The 17,997-nt window shown below is 54.1% G+C and overlaps 5 protein-coding genes across 5 annotated transcripts; 4 read left to right on the top strand and 1 right to left on the bottom strand.

Annotated features, from left to right (window-relative positions):
- Positions 1-1,599: 1,599 nt before the first annotated feature.
- Positions 1,600-6,672, top strand: M406DRAFT_33949 (uncharacterized protein; the record flags this gene model as incomplete). The annotated part of the gene is made up of 2 exons (XM_040921452.1): positions 1,600-5,783; positions 5,850-6,672. 2 exons carry the CDS (start codon positions 1,600-1,602, stop codon positions 6,670-6,672), a joined length of 5,007 nt encoding a protein of 1,668 aa, XP_040780765.1.
- Positions 6,673-7,838: 1,166 nt separating this feature from the next.
- Positions 7,839-8,467, top strand: M406DRAFT_354143 (uncharacterized protein; the record flags this gene model as incomplete). The annotated part of the gene is made up of 3 exons (XM_040922839.1): positions 7,839-7,934; positions 7,992-8,104; positions 8,209-8,467. 3 exons carry the CDS (start codon positions 7,839-7,841, stop codon positions 8,417-8,419), a joined length of 420 nt encoding a protein of 139 aa, XP_040780766.1. The 3' UTR covers positions 8,420-8,467.
- Positions 8,468-8,806: 339 nt separating this feature from the next.
- M406DRAFT_245013 (NAD(P)-binding protein) lies at positions 8,807-9,965 on the bottom strand (the record flags this gene model as incomplete). The annotated part of the gene is made up of 2 exons (XM_040916296.1): positions 8,807-9,792; positions 9,881-9,965. 2 exons carry the CDS (start codon positions 9,963-9,965, stop codon positions 8,807-8,809), a joined length of 1,071 nt encoding a protein of 356 aa, XP_040780767.1.
- Positions 9,966-11,552: 1,587 nt separating this feature from the next.
- M406DRAFT_86615 (uncharacterized protein) lies at positions 11,553-13,509 on the top strand (the record flags this gene model as incomplete). The annotated part of the gene is made up of 2 exons (XM_040926080.1): positions 11,553-11,602; positions 11,704-13,509. 2 exons carry the CDS (start codon positions 11,553-11,555, stop codon positions 13,280-13,282), a joined length of 1,629 nt encoding a protein of 542 aa, XP_040780768.1. The 3' UTR covers positions 13,283-13,509.
- Positions 13,510-13,730: 221 nt separating this feature from the next.
- M406DRAFT_246835 (uncharacterized protein) lies at positions 13,731-15,092 on the top strand (the record flags this gene model as incomplete). Its single annotated transcript, XM_040916428.1, has 2 exons — positions 13,731-14,340; positions 14,416-15,092. 2 exons carry the CDS (start codon positions 13,731-13,733, stop codon positions 15,090-15,092), a joined length of 1,287 nt encoding a protein of 428 aa, XP_040780769.1.
- Between the last annotated feature and the right edge of the window lie 2,905 nt (positions 15,093-17,997).

The raw sequence follows: 17,997 nt of genomic DNA on the forward strand, positions 1-17,997 counted from the left end.
GCCAAGCCGCACCGTCTAACCTGAGTTGGGCTCAATCCTTCAACTGCCCCTGAACAGTTAAGCCGAGAGAGACCTTGCATTGAGGTCAGGGAATTGGCGCTGAGAGGGGGGGGGCACAACACTTACGTCACGAGACAGCCATCAACTCTGGCTTTTACTTTTGACACCTCTTCAAATTCCCTGAAAGATACAACCCCGGACTCGAGGGCTTTGTATAAGGACTATTTCCCTGGTGACGGGCCCTGAGGAGAACTGAGCCACCTTCTGAGCCCACACACTCACTGGACCCCACTCAAATGGGCGATCAAGCAAGCACATTTGAGGTGAGGTTTGAACTGCAGTCCCAACCACCGACAGGTTCACAAACACAAACACATACGCAAAACAAGACCTGCCAGGTTCTGCACAACGTACACAGTCCAGCAGGCTCTCAGCTTGATCTTTGATACCTGTTGCCCTGTCCTGCCGCCACTGCAGGGTCTCCGAAGTCTGGGGACAAGGGCAGTCGGCCGACAGTAGTCTTTCTTTACTCGGCCTGCACCTCGACCTCCACCTGAACATTTCCCATCTCCAACCGCACACCACCACCACCGACTTTGTTTTGTCCTCCTTGCTCAAACCCCAATCAACCTCGATCACCACAGGCGCGCACACCCATGCACTGCCAGCTTGGCTTGTCAACCCTGCTCCCAGCAAACCGCTCTTTACACTACACTCTCGCTCCCGACCTGGCTCCCACAACATAGCCCACCATGGCGGCAGAGCTGGCTCCAGACCTGCAGGAGAGGTTGGACGAGCTAGAGAAAGAATTGGAGGTGAGTTCCAGGCTCTCGCTTTGGATGCCATCACGTTCGTCACGGCGGGTTCCTGGTCACTGCCGCCGCCCGCGCCCGACTCTCACGTCCGGACTGGACCTCGACGGGAATGTCGATCCCGCCCGCCGCCTTAGATTCTGCATTCCAGCGCTCTTCTCGCGAGACAGGACAAGCTAGCTAACCAATATGCTCTGCCACGCAGGAAGGCGATATTACTGAGAAGGGGTATGTCATTTCCTCTCGCCCCCCCCCCCCTCCATCTCCACCCGCTTGCCTCTCTACCGCCGAGGACTCTTGGGCGCGAGCTCGCAAACGCATTCGTAATCACAACCCTTCTGCAACGCGTGTTCACCGCTGACCGTCTTGAACCTCCTCGCCTTCCAGATATCACAAGCGGAGAACACAACTGCTCTCTCAGTACGGTGCCCTTCCGACAGAGTCTCAATCCGGCCTGCGCATACACTCTGCCGACAGCTCTTCGCATCCTTCCAACGATGGCACGAGAGCAGGTGCTCTGGCCGCTCTGAGTGCGAACTCTCCAAGCCCTGTCAGTCCATTGACACCAACCACCGACCTCACCTCCCCTGTCGGCGGCCGAGCGCCATCGCCCTTTTCGCAGCGGGCTCAGAGCCCTTATTCCATCCCTCCCGAACAACACCCGGCCAACTTGTTAGCCCCTGGCGGCTCCTTCGCCGACTCGCGCCCGGATATGCGACAGCGCAATTCGCTCTTCCTCATGCCGGGCCTCGACCAGGCGAGCGATGACCATACGCGGTCGCCCACGATGGCGTCAGCCGACTATGCTTTCAACCCTGAACGCCATGGCGACTACGGAGGACCCGAGCGGCGCAATACGTACGACAGCAGGACGGGCACCTTGCTCGACTCACAAGGCTACTTCTCCGACTTCGCTGGCCAACAGGCTTACGATCAGATGCCCTCGGAGCAGTATGGCGGACCCCAGCGCTACTCTGCCAGCGATGCCTTTTCCCCGACAGCCGCAATGGCTCCTCCAATGCTCTCGACGAACGACCTTCCCACCGACGAGATTCTCGAGTTTCTAATGCCCCTAGAGCCTCGCGAGGTCCCCTTTGCCATATCCGACCCGCACAATTCGCACGTCCAGATGTCTCAGTTCGACAACATAGCTGCCGTGCTGCGCCATCGGGGTCGCACATCAGCCAAGCTCCCTGCGTACTGGGTGCTCGACAGCCGCGGGAAAGAGACTGCATCTATAACCTGGGATAAGCTTGCTTCTAGGGCGGAGAAGGTGGCTCAGGTCATAAGAGACAAGAGTTCTTTGTACCGTGGGGACCGGGTCGCCCTGATATATCGCGACACTGAGGTCATCGACTTCGCCATCGCCTTGCTTGGGTGTTTTATCGCCGGCGTCGTGGCTGTGCCCATCAACGAGCTTCAAGACTACCAGAAACTGAACCTGATCCTGACCTCCACACAAGCACACCTTGCCTTGACGACCGACAACAACTTGAAGGCATTCCAGCGAGACATCACCGTACAGAAGCTCACGTGGCCCAAGGGCGTCGAGTGGTGGAAGACAAACGAGTTCGGCAGCTATCATCCCAAGAAGAAGGACGATACCCCGGCACTGTCCGTGCCAGACCTGGCCTATGTCGAGTTTTCCAGAGCCCCAACCGGCGACCTGAGAGGCGTGGTTCTGAGCCACCGGACCATCATGCACCAGATGGCTTGCCTGAGCGCCATTGTATCCCAAGTACCTGGCAACTCTCCCGGAGATACCTTCAGTCAATCTCTGCGCGACAAGAACGGACGGCTGATTGGCGGTAGCGCAGGCAGCGAGATCCTGCTCTCGTATTTGGATCCCCGTCAGGGCATAGGCATGATTCTCGGGGTCCTTCTCACTGTATACGGCGGACATACTACCGTCTGGGTCGAGAATAAGGCCGTCGAGGTGCCGGGTCTCTACGCGCATCTCATCACCAAATACAAGGCTACACTTATGGTGGCCGACTATCCTGGGCTCAAGCGGGCCGCCTACAACTACCAGCAGGATCCAATGACGACTCGGAACTTTAAGAAGGGAACCGAACCGAATTTCCAGTCGGTCAAGCTATGTCTGATAGATACCGTCACCGTTGACAGCGAGTTTCATGAGGTCTTGGCAGATCGATGGCTGCGGCCGCTGCGAAATCCGAGAGCGCGAGAAGTTGTGGCTCCCATGCTGTGCCTTCCTGAACATGGAGGCATGGTCATCAGCGTACGTGACTGGTTGGGGGGTGAGGAGCGCATGGGATGCCCCCTCAAGCTGGACGTAGACGACGATGAAGATTCTGAGGAGGAGAAGGTCCAGGAGGAGAAGGAAAAGCCGTCCAATGGCTTTGGAAGTCTCCTCAGTGGCGGCCCGACCAATGTCACAGAAGAGCGCGCCAAGAACGAGCTGAGCGAGGTACTGCTCGACAGGGAAGCATTGAAGTCCAACGAGGTTCTGGTCGTTGCCATAGGTGACGAGGCCCGAAAGAAGGCCAACGACCCGAGTACGGTCCGCGTTGGAGCCTTCGGATACCCGATACCTGACGCCACACTGGCCGTTGTCGATCCAGAGACAGGTCTGCTTTCCTCGCCGCATTCGATCGGTGAGATCTGGGTGGATTCTCCCTCTCTATCGGGTGGATTTTGGGCTTTGCCTAAGCATACAGAGCAGATCTTCCATGCCAGGCCTTTCAAGTTTGAACCAGGCAACCCCACACCGACTGCTGTCGAGCCTGAGTTCCTTCGAACCGGTCTTCTCGGCACTGTCATCGAGGGCAAAATCTTTGTTCTGGGGCTATACGAGGACCGCATCAGACAAAAGGTGGAGTGGGTCGAGCATGGACACGAAATTGCAGAGTACCGGTACTTCTTTGTTCAGCACATCGTTGTCAGCATCATGCGTAACATCCCCAAGATTTTCGACTGCTCAGCATTCGACATATTTGTCAACGAAGAGCATCTGCCCGTCGTGGTGCTCGAGTCGACAGCAGCGTCGACGGCACCTGCAACTTCCGGCGGCCCACCACGACAGCTGGATACGGCTCTTCTCGACTCCCTATCGGAGAGGTGCATGGAGATTTTAATGCAAGAACACCATTTGCGTGTTTACTGCGTATTGATCACCGCACCAAACTCGCTGCCCAGAGTCCAGAAGAACGGCCGTAGGGAGATCGGGAACATGCTCTGCCGCAAGGAATTTGACCTTGGTAACCTGCCTGCGGTTCACGTCAAGTTTGGTGTGGAACATGCCGTACAGAATCTGCCTGTTGGTGTCGACCCAATGGGTGGTATCTGGTCCCTCCTTGCTTCAGAGTCACGGGCCGACGTGCTAGGCCCTGTCGAGAGACAGTATTCTGGCATTGACCGTCGAGAAGTTGTCATCGACGACCGTACTTCGACTCCTCTCAACAATTTCAAGAGCATTACCGACCTCATCCAGTGGAGAGTAGCCAGGCAACCTGAAGAGTTGTCATACTGCACGATCGACGGCAAGGGCAAAGAGGGCAAGGGCATTACCTGGAAGAAATTCGATACCAGGGTGGCAGCAGTTGCCATGTATCTCAAGAATAAGGTTAAGATCCGGCCTCGAGATCATATCATTCTCATGTACACCCACTCGGAGGAATTTGTCTTCGCGGTACATGCATGCATCAACCTTGGCGCTATCGTCATTCCCTGCGCTCCGATGGATCAAAATCGTCTGCCCGAAGATGTGCCGGCTTTCCTCCATCTTGTCGGCGACTACAATGTCAGGGCTGTACTAGTCAACCAGGACGTTGACCATCTTCTGAAGATGAAGCCGGTAGCTCAGCATGTCAAGCAGTCTGCGTCCATCCTGAAGATAGGTGTGCCGCCTGTTTACAACACCACCAAGCCACCGAAGCAGAACAATGGACTAAGAGATCTGGGTATTACGGTGGACCCTTCATGGGTCCAGCCCGGCTACCCGGTCGTCATTTGGACGTACTGGACTCCCGATCAGCGAAGACTCGCTGTACAGCTGAGCCACGAGACGATCTTGGGCATGTGCAAGGTCCAGAAGGAGACGTGTCAGATGACTAGCTCCAGGCCTGTCTTGGGCTGTGTTCGGAGTACCACAGGCCTAGGCTTCATCCACACCTGCCTGATGGGCATCTATATTGGCACGCCCACCTACATATTATCGCCGGTGGAGTTCGCACAGAATCCCATGTCGCTATTCATGATCCTCTCCCGGTATAAGATCAAAGACACGTACGCGACGCCTCAGATGCTCGACCACGCGATGGCTCTGATGCCCGGAAAGGGGTTCACCCTGCATGAGCTGAAGAACATGATGATCACCGCGGAGGGCCGCCCACGTATCGACATCTTCCAGAAGGTTCGACTGCATTTCGCAGCAACTGGACTCGACCGCACAGCGATCAACACGGTCTACTCTCATGTGCTGAACCCGATGATTGCATCGCGTTCATACATGTGCATAGAGCCAATCGAGTTGTGGCTGGACACCAAGGCCCTCCGAAGAGGTCTTGTCATACCCACCGACGTCGATACCGATCCCAAGGCATTGCTCGTACAAGATTCCGGCATGGTTCCTGTATCAACACAGATAGCAATCGTCAACCCCGAGAGCCGACTTCTCTGCGGAGACGGCGAGTACGGTGAGGTATGGGTCGACTCGGAGGCCTGTGTCAAGGGCTTCTATGGCTCGAAAGACATATTTGATGCCGAACGGTTCGATGGCCGGACGATCGACGGCGATCCGAACATTAGCTATGTCCGTACTGGAGACCTCGGGTTTCTTCACAACGTCAGCAGACCCATCGGCCCAGGCGGTGCTCAGGTGGATATGCAGGTGCTATTTGTGCTGGGCAGCATCGGCGAGACATTCGAGATCAATGGGCTTAGCCATTTCCCCATGGATATCGAGGCTTCTGTAGAACGAAGTCATCGGAATATCATGACTGGCGGCTGGTAAGCAAAGCCCCACCCAGTGAGATTCGATTGAGTGACAAGTGGACTAACGAGAAATGTCGACAGCGCTGTGTTTCAAGCCGGTGGCCTCGTCGTGGTCATCGTCGAAGTAGGCCGCAAGGCTTATCTCGCATCCATTGTCCCTGTAATTGTCAATGCCATCCTCAACGAGCATCAGGTGGTCGTCGATATTGTTGCTTTTGTCCACAGGGGCGATTTTCCCCGCTCTCGCCTGGGTGAGAAGCAGAGAGGCAAAATCCTGGCTGGTTGGGTTTCCCGCAAGATGAGGACGATAGCACAGTTCGCCATCCGCGACACCTCCACCAACTTGGGGGCTGGCGAAGCTGAAGGTGCCCCAGACGGGCATAGGGCAAGCTACGGCAGCTTCAGAAGCAGTAGTGGCGCACAGATCGGCCTGGCGGCGGTGGGCAGTACGTTGCGCAACGTCGAACCGGCCCCTCAGATACTTGAGCAGAGAGAGCTGGAGCAACAGCTCGAGCACATGGGTGCCCTTCCACCTGAGGAAATGAGAACTGGACTTGCTCATGGCAGTGATTCTCACACGAACGGCCGTGACGAGATGACACCGACAGGGCCACGCGCCTCTCAGGATTCTCATGCTTTCGACCTTCCCGATTTCAACCAATTCGACTCAACCGATGTACCGCCAGGTGTTGGTCCCAAGCCGACCCAGCAGACCCCCGAGATCAGGCTGGCCGAATTCCAGGAAAGCGGGCAGATGGTTGATTGGCGGGGCCACCCTGTTTCACAGGACGGCGCAGGCGGCCACGCCCGCAATTCATCGATACAGAATGACGAAGACTGGGCCGCTGATGCCATCGCCGGAATGAATCTCGTCGATCGAAATGATATAGGCAGGGGCTACTAGGTGTGGCATCCTCTCAGACCGTGAAGGCTCGAGGTCGGTGGATGTAGCAGTATTTTTCCTTTTCCTCTTTTTGTTTCTCCTCACAGTTTTGTTGGAACGCGCTCTAACGCCCATCGGTGGAGCTGACTCTGTCTTCTTTCTCTTTTGACTTAATTATCTCGTTACATTGCTCGCATCCCGCATCTGCGTTCGACGCGGTTAGAGTAGCACAGCACCAAGGGGTTGGCTCGTCAGTTTCTGTGCGTTTTGCTGGATTGTATTTCTTATGATGATGGCACGACTTTCATTGCTAGGAGGAGCACATGGAAAATGGACGAGGCAGGATTTGTTCATGTGCACATATTCACGATAATTTATATATTGCACTGCGATAGATCATCAGCGTCTAGCTGAAAGAGACCAGGTGTGTCTAGCAGGACTTTTAGAACACAGCCGTACATCATACCCGCGTGACTTTTATTACGTTCTACCTCATGATCGCTCTGTATAAACAAGCTTGAATGCAAAAGACACACAGCAATGCTGTGGTTTCAATCATTGAAAGCAGTCGCTAGCCATGTTTTCTGATACCTGGTGACTGTGATTTCTCTACCTATTTGTTCATATCATCAAGTGGGGCACAGACTGCATTCATCAGTTTATCAATGTGCTGTGATCTCAGCCTCAACACACACCCTCTGAAAGTGGGGTCATGCAAGGCAACAGCAAGCACCACAGCCATCGCTCCCCTCCTCCGTTTGCTTCTTCGTCTGCTACTTCTTCTGCTACTTCATCCTGTTTTTTCTCATGACAAACACTGTTTCTTGACTCGAATGGGATGAGAACATCAGTTCCGGCTACTACCAAACTTGTCTAGCTAGGCTTTCAGGATGACTGCAGACTACGATGATGAAGATGTATGCCCAATTTGTCACAATCTTCTCCAGGATCCAGTCAAAACTTCTTGTGGTCACTCAACCTGCAGAGTCTGTCTCTTGACGTGGATATCATTTGCAAATGATGGCCCACAACGCATCGAGCAGTCCTTCCAGATACCAGCCAAGCCAACCATCGATGGGCTGAGCCTTACATGCACCCTTTGCAGAGCTGAGACAAAAGCATTTCCAGACACGACAAGACGATGCCAGCTACAACAAAGGTATCCTGCCGCATACCAAAAGCGTACTATGGAAGATAATGGTGGTGCCATCAATGACATGGTAATTCAGATCGGGAACAAGCACAAAACCGTCCCGCCTACCATCTCGCCGTTGTCTGGAATGGTCCGTACTCATTACTGGACGTTTTTTCTCGTCAGCTCCCAACCACAAGTAATTGAGTCTGTCGATATCATTCTACATGGAACTTTCCGAAATGCACGCTTCGTCACGCTGCGTAAGCCTCCCTTCACCAAGTCATCATTGGGCTGGGGCTATTTTGAACTCACTGCGTTGTAAGTGAACAAAAGCTTTGCTGGATCCCCGAACTCCAGCTCCGATGACAGGAACTGCCTAGAATTACTCAGCCAGGTCAAGGTGCTAATACAAGGGCTTGAAGCATCACACTGCGCGAGGGTTGGGAGTGGGTCAGCTCAGATGCCATATCCAGCACATCGAAAGGAGACAGGAGGGACAGACTGGCGATGAAGTGGATGCTTGACTTTGACAGGCACGGTAGCCAGTCGCTCATGATGGAGCAATTTCGAAGACGAGACTCTTGGGATGACATTGTGGAGTCATTACAAAACTTGTTCGTGGACGCCGAGTAGCTTAGACGTCTGAAATTCCTACCTAGTTCATTGCAAACTGGTTTCGCGACTATTCGGCCCATAATGTTCCTTCCTTTGCCTCTACAATGTATAATAGCCGGCCAACTGTCTGCCGTGAAACAGCCGCCGCTGTGAGCTCGACATCGAACTTCATATTCTGGTTCCACATTTCCCTTCAAAGAAAATTGTCGATGCTTTCTAGTGGTATGATAATCACTGAGCCGTCTGACCTGATTTGTCCTGCAAGATGGTAAAGTGACAGTCATCAGAGCACTAACTGAGCTTGTATCGTAATCGGTGAACTTCAATGTTGCGATTCCAAGTTTAGTAAGGCTAAATACATCCATCGTCATCCTTACGCGCTACATTGCTGCAGCTTGGGCATAGTCACAGGCCGGTTCTCATGCCAAGCATGCGCTCACTCTCATGATACAGCATCTGAGCGTTCTCGGCATCCTTCGCGTGGTCGGCAATGAAGTGGTCAGCAAGCTGACAGTCAGCCATATAGCCAAACACCTCGCCGCCGACATCGAGCTCGTCCAGCTTAGGATCAAATGCAGCCACGATTGTCGTCGCAGCTCCTTGGTCCAGGGTCTGCCACTCTTTCTCCGGAAGAGTGCTCTGAATCACGCCAAAGGCCTCTGCGTCCATGTCTCGGGATAGCCCTGTGTCTACGGAGCCCGGGTGGACGGACAGGGCCAGGATGTTGTCTCCATTCTTCTTGAGCCGGCGCGAGAGCTCCGTAGCATACAGGACGTTCGCAGTCTTGCTCTGACCGTAGCCGATGAAGCCCGGGTACGAGTCCTTGCCAAGCTTCAGCCAGCGCTCCGGAAGATCTCTGGGGGGCTTCTGGCTCTCTGGCACGCCGTCGTAAACGTAATGATAGATCTGGTAGTCATGGAAACGAACCGGCGAGAGCCGGTGACCGTGGCTGGTCACGTTCACGATCCGTGATGAGCCTTGGCCGGCACCACGCGACCTCGCCGCCGCACGAAGCTTGGGGAGGAGGAGGGACGTGAGGAGGAAGGGGCCCAGATGGTTGACAAAGAACTGCATGTCGACGAATGTGTCTCCAGGAGTCTGGATGGCGTCTCGGCTGAATGTGCAGAGACCGGCATTGTTGATCAGGACGTCGACGCGATCTACCAGATAATCTATCGTCGCGGCCGCCGCTCGGATTGAGTCCAGTGAGGTCAGGTCGAGAGGAACCTTGTGGACTGTCACGGATGGATGTTTCTGCTCGATATCCGCTGCCACGGCGTCGACCTTGGAAGCCGTGCGAGATGCCAGAATGAGAGCGCTGGGCTGCTGGGATGCTACAGCCAGTGCCATCGATTCACCTAGAGAATTCGGACTGATACCAGTGATGATCACTATGAATTGCAGAACGGCGTTAGGATGTGATCTGTGTCTCATAACCACACTTCCTGACGGTATGAATGGTTTGAGGGTCTTACACACCAACTCTGCCCTTGATCGTATCTTTGAGAGCCTCGGCAGCTTCAGTGCCGGTGGTTACCCTACCAAATGCTGCGTTCGAAGCCATGTTGTCTACAAACTGACGCCGTCTTTGTATTCTTTGTTCATACTGATTATTTCCGTATGTGCCAGGTTAGAATCGACGAAAACTACCGTGTGAGTTTTCAGAGAGTGGGAGAGTCGGATTAATTATAATTTTGGAGTGAGGGGAAATGGCCTGGCTTTCTCAATGATCCTCGGCATCTGGATAAAGTCAAGGTCCAACTGGTCGCCCAGACAATTATTGACACTTTGATACCATGGCTCCTGTGAATTTAAACCATGTCATTCACTGGCATCCATCCGCCATACTAGTAGGTAAGACTCTACTGAGCAAGAGGTTCAACTCAAAACTCTCATCAGAACAGAAACCGGGACGAAACTGGGCACTCATCATGAGATTCAAAGCACGACTACCCTAGGTTGAGAAGTAATGAAGCAACCTTAGGACCAAACGTGTGCAAAGAATTTCTGTCCTAATTGATTAATAACGCGAATTCTTTGTTCCGCTACTTGACCTTTTATTCTTCTTGGCGTTCTATCGTTTACTTGCAGGTCCACTCTCTCCCGCAAGTCAAATGCACCAAGCATTTGTATATCGTCAATCTAATTGTGTAGTCACATAGATAGTATTTTATCATCTTTGATACTGACTGCACATTGAGGATGAGGACAATCCACCTAAGGAGTCACTCAGCCTGTCAATCAAATAGCATTGCTGCATTCTGTTTCTCTCTGCACTACTTCACTTGAAAGGCATCGGGCATGTTCGAGGACAAAATACCACAGTGGGAATTATCAGTAAGTCCGTCATTTTATGAATACGAATAAGTCTTGGGAAAAAAAATCCAGAAAGGATGTTGAATTTTCTACCCAAAGCCCGTGATTCACAAGTTTGTTTATCTCTCAGCTCATGCGCATCTATCAGCCTACTTTCCTGCCGGAAAGCCTCATTTCATTTCCCTTTCGTCGCGACAAACACCCTGCCTCTTTTAGATTTTTCTATCTTGAATGCTACGCCCCCTGGCTTTTTACCTTGGCTGTAATCCTGTCATCTCGTACTTGGGGGGGGGAGTACAGTCGTCGTGAAGCCCGCTGCTTACCAACATCAATCATTCCCAGAACAGCGAGCTTATGCATGCGACTAAAGAGTCTTGATTTCAAAGTAATTATATTATGTGATGAGGACCCTTGTTTTTCTGACCGCTGCAACCTTCACGACAATTTGAACAGTGTCTTAATTCTCAGCTTGATGACCACTATTATGCATGGGTTCCTACTTATAGGCAGTTAAGGCAGCGATTTAAGCGAGTACTAGGGGGAGGCTGAGCCATCAGCACTAACTCCTTGGGCACATCATATCTCCCCCCCCCCACCCCGGGTTACTTAAACGACCGCGTTAAGGGCGCCTAGCATGTCGACCCCCTGATCCATATTTCAGCCGATGTTCTCCTAAACTCTCATCCAGGATCCAAAGCAATTCTGTGACCATGAATATCCACTCCGTACGTGTTGTGTTGTCAAATAATTATCAGGTTTTTTTTTCGGGTCACATGCTTCTTATTCCATCACATCTGCAGAATATATCCTAGGGAAAGAAAGGAAGAATTAAAATATGCCGAGGAAAGGCAGCATAAAAACCAAGACTGGATGTTTCACTTGCAAGTGAGTCCCGTACCTCGAATACCCCCCCCCCCAACGGGCGGCGGCGGCGCCAGATTAGAAGGACCTTTTGAGAGGCTCAACTTTAGAACACGATATTCTAGGGCACGAAAAGTCAAATGTGATGAGGCCAAGCCACATTGCCGGAGATGTTCAACAACGGGCCGCCCGTGTGCTTATCCGCCCCCACCGACAGGCCAGGCAGCGTACTCGTGGGACGAACTCCTCACGCTGGGGGTGTCGACCGCGATGACCCTCAAGCGGCGCACACCGATCGGGCTGTACGGAGCGGACCAGACAGAAAGGCGGGCCCTGGAGTTCTTCCGGCTGCAGGTCGCCCCCGTGCTCAGCAGACACTCCTCCGGCGGCGTCTGGAAGCAGCTGGCGTGTCAGGTCGGGCAGCAGGAGCCAGCTGTGCGGCACGCCCTGGCATGCATCAGCTCGCTGTACGAGGGGCTGAGCGACACCAGCTCCGGCTTCCTCAGGACCTCGCGGGAGAAGTTCGCCCTGACGCAGTACAACAAGGCGCTGAGCCTGGTGGCCGCGCCGAGGGTCGACCAGAATATTGTCCTCTTCGTGTGCCTGCTCTTCATCACGATCGAGACCATACTGGACAATTCCGACATGGGCCTGCAGCACTGTCGTCACGGGATCAACCTCTGCAATGCCCTGCCGGCGGAGGCTGGAGGGTGGGCCAAGGATGAGCTGCGGTCCATCTTTCTCCGCCTGGCCACGGTGCCATATTTCTTTGGCACGGAGGTTGGAGAATTTCCTGAACCGGTCGGGCTGATGCCTGATTTGGAGGAAGGAGACGGTGATGCTGCGGTCAAGAACTCAGCGTGGGAAGCGCTGGTTCATCGAGCTGTTCTTCTCATCCGAAGGGGCGCCGTCTACAGTCACCAGACGTTGATCAACGAGGTCGTCCCGGACTCCCTCCTTCAAGAGCAGCAATATGTCCTCAAGGCCTTGTCGAAATGGTGCCAGCGGTTCAAGGCACAGAGGGCTGGTCTGCTGCCTGGTTCTGAGGCATTCGAGACCCAGCTCTGGCACGAGATGCACTGTATTGTCGGCCGGGTCTGGGCCGCCTGTTGCATCAGCTACAGCCAGATGCTATACGACGAGTACGACGAACAGTTTGAGGAGATCCTGCAGCTCTCCGAGCAGATCATCGACGCAAGACGCACGGCCGCTGATTCCAGACCCAAGTTCATCTTCGAGATGGGCTTTATGCCGCTGCTCTACTTCGTCGCCAAGAGCTGCCGCCGCCTCGACCTGCGCCTCGCCGCCCTCCGCCACACGCTGGAGCTGGCGTGCGAGAGGGAAAGCTTCTTCAAGACACGGGCCATGTACAGCGCCGTGATCCGCTGTATCGAGGTGGAACACGGGATATTGCTCGACCCAGCACGGCCCGACCACCCCAACCCTTCTGCAGAACCGAGGCCGCCCGACGATGTACGCATCCGGCTTGCCGATCTCACAGACGAGGTGGAGAACAGAGTTGAGAGCGACGGGCAAGTCTACGAGTATAGAAAGGTCTGCTTTTTGGTCCGGCCGGGTGCTGTCGTCCCTGGCTTCGTGGAGTGGGTGAAAGTGAGACCTTGGCCCAACATGGCAGACTCACCTCTGCGGATAAGTTGGTCGGCCAGCAGCACGGCAACTCCTGAGCCTGAAGTCCCGATATAGGATTTGGCAGACCGCTTTGGAGAAGCGGTCGATACTGGCATCACAATGGCGTGCGAGTACAGCACGGCCTAAGGAACTTGTTTCAATCATGTAACCCCCCTTGGGATGTCCGAATCCACAGGATCTTCTAGTAAAGCAAAGAAATACTAGAATCCTCTGCTTGAACCACTGATTTAGCCGTATTCAGTCAAAGCTTTTCAACAGTATAATTTACTTAAATTAATCTGAAGTGGAATATTCTTTCCCAACCACCAGCGATGGATCTCGCTCACGTGTGCGACCAGGTTTAAGTCAAGGCACGGGCACCCGCCCACCCCTGAACTTCCATCTCTTCAGCGCATCTCACAACTACCAACCCATTCAACCTGCCACAATGCAGTCCTCGGAGACAGACAATCAACCTCTACCTTGGGCAAGGCGTCGCAGACCCTCCTTGACTGAGTGCACAATGGAGTTCAGCTTCCTGAACGACGAGCACTTTCATCCATCTACTAACAAAATCAGCCCAGGGCCCTGCCTCGAGGCCCGCTTCGCACGCTTTCCAGACCTTCCGATCGAGCTGCGTCTGAAGATCTGGGAGCTTGCCCTACCGCGCCAGCGACTTCTCACCCTGGACATCGTCGCCGCCGACCCCGCCTCAGGTCCCGTGCGGCAGGAGAGCACCCCGGCTACTTATCAGGCGCTCAATGCTCTCGGAAACGTGGTTAGCGGTGCTAACTATAGCTTGCGTATGCGCTCAACAGGATCTGTCACTCCATTGCTGCGCGTGAACCGTGACGCAAACATGGCTGTCTGTAGATTCTATCGCGTGTGCATGCCTATCAACGGGCGAGGGCTAGGGCTAGGTGGTGGTGGTGGCGGCGGCGGCGGCGGCACGCCGTGCTTGCGTTTCTGCCCCAAGACAGATACGATCCATCTCCAAATCGAGGACCACGGCCAGAATGCGTACTTTGCTGATGTTGTTCATGACGCATCAGCGTACGACCCCCTAGGCGTTGGGATCCTGCACATGGCTATTGGGGGCCACCTTGTGCCTGAGGAGATCCGGTTGCCTCTTGGTAGGTCCTATCTGGAAGCGGGGAATAGATCAGTCAAAAGCTTGAGCCAATGACTAAACAATGCGCTATCCCTAGACCCTTCCTCCCTCTATGCTTGTGCGCAGGCTGCAGTCTCTCGTACGCTGGGCAACTTGCACAGCATCAGCCTTCTTCATATCTCGAGGGGTGAGAGTCGCCGCATGTTCTCATCCCTGCTTTACAGCGATGTACGCTTCAACCGCTCTATGCCAGTGTGGTCAACTGCGTCCTCCTTCTCTATACTGCCGTCCGATCCGCGGCCTATCGACCAAGATGTCGAGAAGGTATGCCTCGGCTACGATCCCCGTATGCTAGTGTGCGCCTGGCGGGCTATGGAGGTTGCGTTCGCCGTCTCGCCAGTCCCAGCATCGAGAATGCGCATACTCGCCGCTGCACCGCCAATCGCGAGTCCCGACCCGCACGACATCGCCAGCAGAGAGGACGCGTGCCGCTTTCGAGCAACAGAGGAGGCTGCGTGGGAGCGGAACTTCAAACAAGGCGGGGTCTACCAAGAGTTCGGACATTTGAACCCCGATACAGAGAATAGCCTGGAGCGTGCAAGGACCATGAATGCGGTAGGGTTCTGGGTGCTTCCTCTCGAATTGATTGGCAACATATGCGAGGTGCAGAATAATCATCCGCATGAATGGGCTCAGCGGGTCATGGTGAACTTGACGGGCGTGCAGCCGCCGCTCGGATTGTTTGAAATGGCTGGAGAGACAAATTCTTCATAGAATATAGCGTCTGTTATTTCCTGTATCAATAAATCTCAGAGGTAAATAAGCAGTGGTTGAAAGGTGCAGTCAGCCTTGCGCACGCGTTTCCGTGCAGGCCATCAGACCAGACAAGTGAGCTAGTAGTGCGTGCATAACGTCATTTGCACGTGTGACTGAATGCCTTTCCGACAAAAGAATAGTACTTGATGTATTGGACAAATCTGGATGTGAGAGAAAGACGGCATGTGGTGGTTTGGGGAGCTGGGAGCTGACATGTCGCTGTGCGGTTTACTGAGGTGGTGGTGGTGTGCTAGGTGCAGGTGCATTATCATACGCACAGAAGGCACGACTGTACCTTACTGCTAGGGCGCTATACTATAGTAGCAGTACATAACGTGTAGTACTAGAGACTACTCTTAGTTCGTAGAGAGAGAGGTACGTACCCCGTGAGGGAGATGGACAAGGTTAGGGGGTCCAGGCGGGACGATTGCATCAACAGATCGAGCTTGTCACGAGGGCTGCTCAAGATCCGTCTCCAGTCAGCAACACTCTGGATTTTATTGTACCTAGTCATCTGCGATTTTCTTCCTTCTTCTTCTCCTCCTTTTTCATGAAATTCTCCTCTCATTTTGGGTGTTACAAAAAAAAAAAAAACCTGATTGTGTTGAATAGATACTTGATTAAATGGGACCAAGTCGGTCTGTGGGAAACATATTCTGATTGGCTTGGGAAAGGATTCCAAGGTTATGTATGTGAAGTAACAGCCCTAACTGGTCCGAGAATCAATGCCACCAAATTGAAATTGCCCTGTAAAGGCGCAAAATTGGGTCGTACCAGCCAAAAACCGCCCCTGTAGGCAAGGGGTTCGGCCAAGGTCTTCGCGCGGCAGGTTGATCTGGTACATATTACATAATCTTCCACACCTACCGAAATCGTACTTTCGTGCCGTCTTCAGTTGGTGTTAGAGCTTGATCCAGCTGTAAGTGAGGGCGCTGCAGGGTGGACCGTGCCCCTCCCTCAAACCCACGCCCACGCCCGCACCCGCCAAAAACTGGTCCTAGTCTGCCGCAAAAATTGCGTTGCCCAAAACCCCCCAGGCAAAGAGCTCACCACGTCCTCCCTTCTCCTCCAAACTTCGCACCACGAACTAGGTTGGGACATGTCTATTTAGGACCTTCCTACCTACCCTCAATCCTCAATCCTCCTCTACTTGATTTTGTCGTCGTTGATTTTACGCCTTGCTGAAAGGCGCAAAGCCAGGCGACAAGATGTCGGTCGCCTCAAAGGTCAGTCAGAGTTCGCTTCACCTTCCATCACACCTCGGTTCGATGTTATTTTTTGCCTCTTTTGCTGCTTCCTCCCCATGTTGGCTGCTGTGTTCGTCGGTGTCCCTGTGCCCCTCAATGCCAATGATTGACACCAGCGTCACTGCCCAAAAGCGCATGACGACTGTGTCGCGTTGAGCTTCTTCTCCGTACCATATACTCTTTCTATCTGCCTAGCTTGCGATCCGGGAGTGACCTTCTTGACGACGACGACATGTCGCTGACCTTGACCTGTTCTAGAACCTCTTCGACCTTCTCGGTATATCTGGCCCGATCCGCATCAGAACTGTTATTCCAATTGAGACCAGACCGGTATATTGACATTTCGGCTTCCAACCTCCAGGGAACGATGACGAGGGCTCCGAGACCCCCAAGGCGCCTGTGAAGACCGTCACCAAGTCGACCGTCTCCACTGCCAAGGCCAACACCGACGGCACCAAGCCCAGCCAGCAGAACCGTGCTGGGTTCAGCCGTACCCAGCTGGGTATGTGAAATCCTGCCCAAGGTATTGGCCATCCGTTTTTAGTGTCCATTGCGATTAACTTGATTCTCTACGCGCAGAATTCCGTGACAAGGGTGTCGGCCGTGCTGCCAACCAGACCAGATCCACTGAGGAGCGTACTGCTGATCGACCCCGAGGAGGCCGTGGTGCCCGTGGTCGTGGAGGTAGGTCACAGCTCAGACCCTCACACCAAAGAGGTCTTTAAAAGGGAAGACGAGAATTTGTATGCTGACCTCCATTTTCGTAGGCGCTGGTGCTACTCGCCACCGCAATGCTGACGACCGGCATACTAAGAACATTGCTCCGTACGTCTTTCATGCCTGACAACACAGTTTCTTCTTCCTTCCCGCCGGTGATCTAACAGACTACACAGCGGCTCCGAGAAGCAGGCTGCCCAGTCATGGGGCGCCAACGACGGCGATGCCGAGCTGAAGGACGAGCAGGCCGGCGAGGCCATCGCCGAGACCGAGAAGCAGGAGGCTGAGAACGAAGATGCTGAGGCCGAGGCTAAGGAGCCCGAGCCCAAGCAGGTTACCCTCGATGCTTACTATGCTGAGCGCGATGCCAACGCCCTGAACGAGGGCCTCAACATCCGCAAGGTGTCCAACGTTCCTGATGGTGTCCAGGTGCAGAAGGAGGAGCAGGAGGATTACTTTGCCGCTACCGGTGGCAAGTCCAAGAAGTCCAAGAACAAGAAGGTCAAGGAGACTCTCCTCTGGGAGGACTCTGGCCGTGAGGAGCGGGACAACACCCGCGGAGGCCGTGGCGGCGGCCCACGTGGTGACCGTGGCTCTCGGGGCGATGGTCCCCGTGGTGGCCGCGGTGGTCCCCGTGGCGGTCGTGGCGATGGTGCTCCCCGTGGCAGCTTCCCCCGCGGTGGTCCTCGCGGCGGTGCTCCTCGTGGTGGTCGTGGCGGTGCTTCCGCCCCCAACCTAAGCAGCGCTGCCGACTTCCCCAGCCTGGGTTAAAATGGGATCTTCCAGACCCCCAACCACACAACGATCACAGACTTGCCGTCTCGAGTTTCGAAACGCTTTGTCTAATCTATCAAAATTGCACAAACAAAGAGAGAGAAAAAATGGACATCAAACGACAT

The sequence above is a fragment of the Cryphonectria parasitica genome, assembly GCF_011745365.1.
Source record: "Cryphonectria parasitica EP155 unplaced genomic scaffold M406scaffold_1, whole genome shotgun sequence".
In the NCBI taxonomy this organism is placed as follows: Eukaryota; Fungi; Ascomycota; class Sordariomycetes; order Diaporthales; family Cryphonectriaceae; genus Cryphonectria; species Cryphonectria parasitica.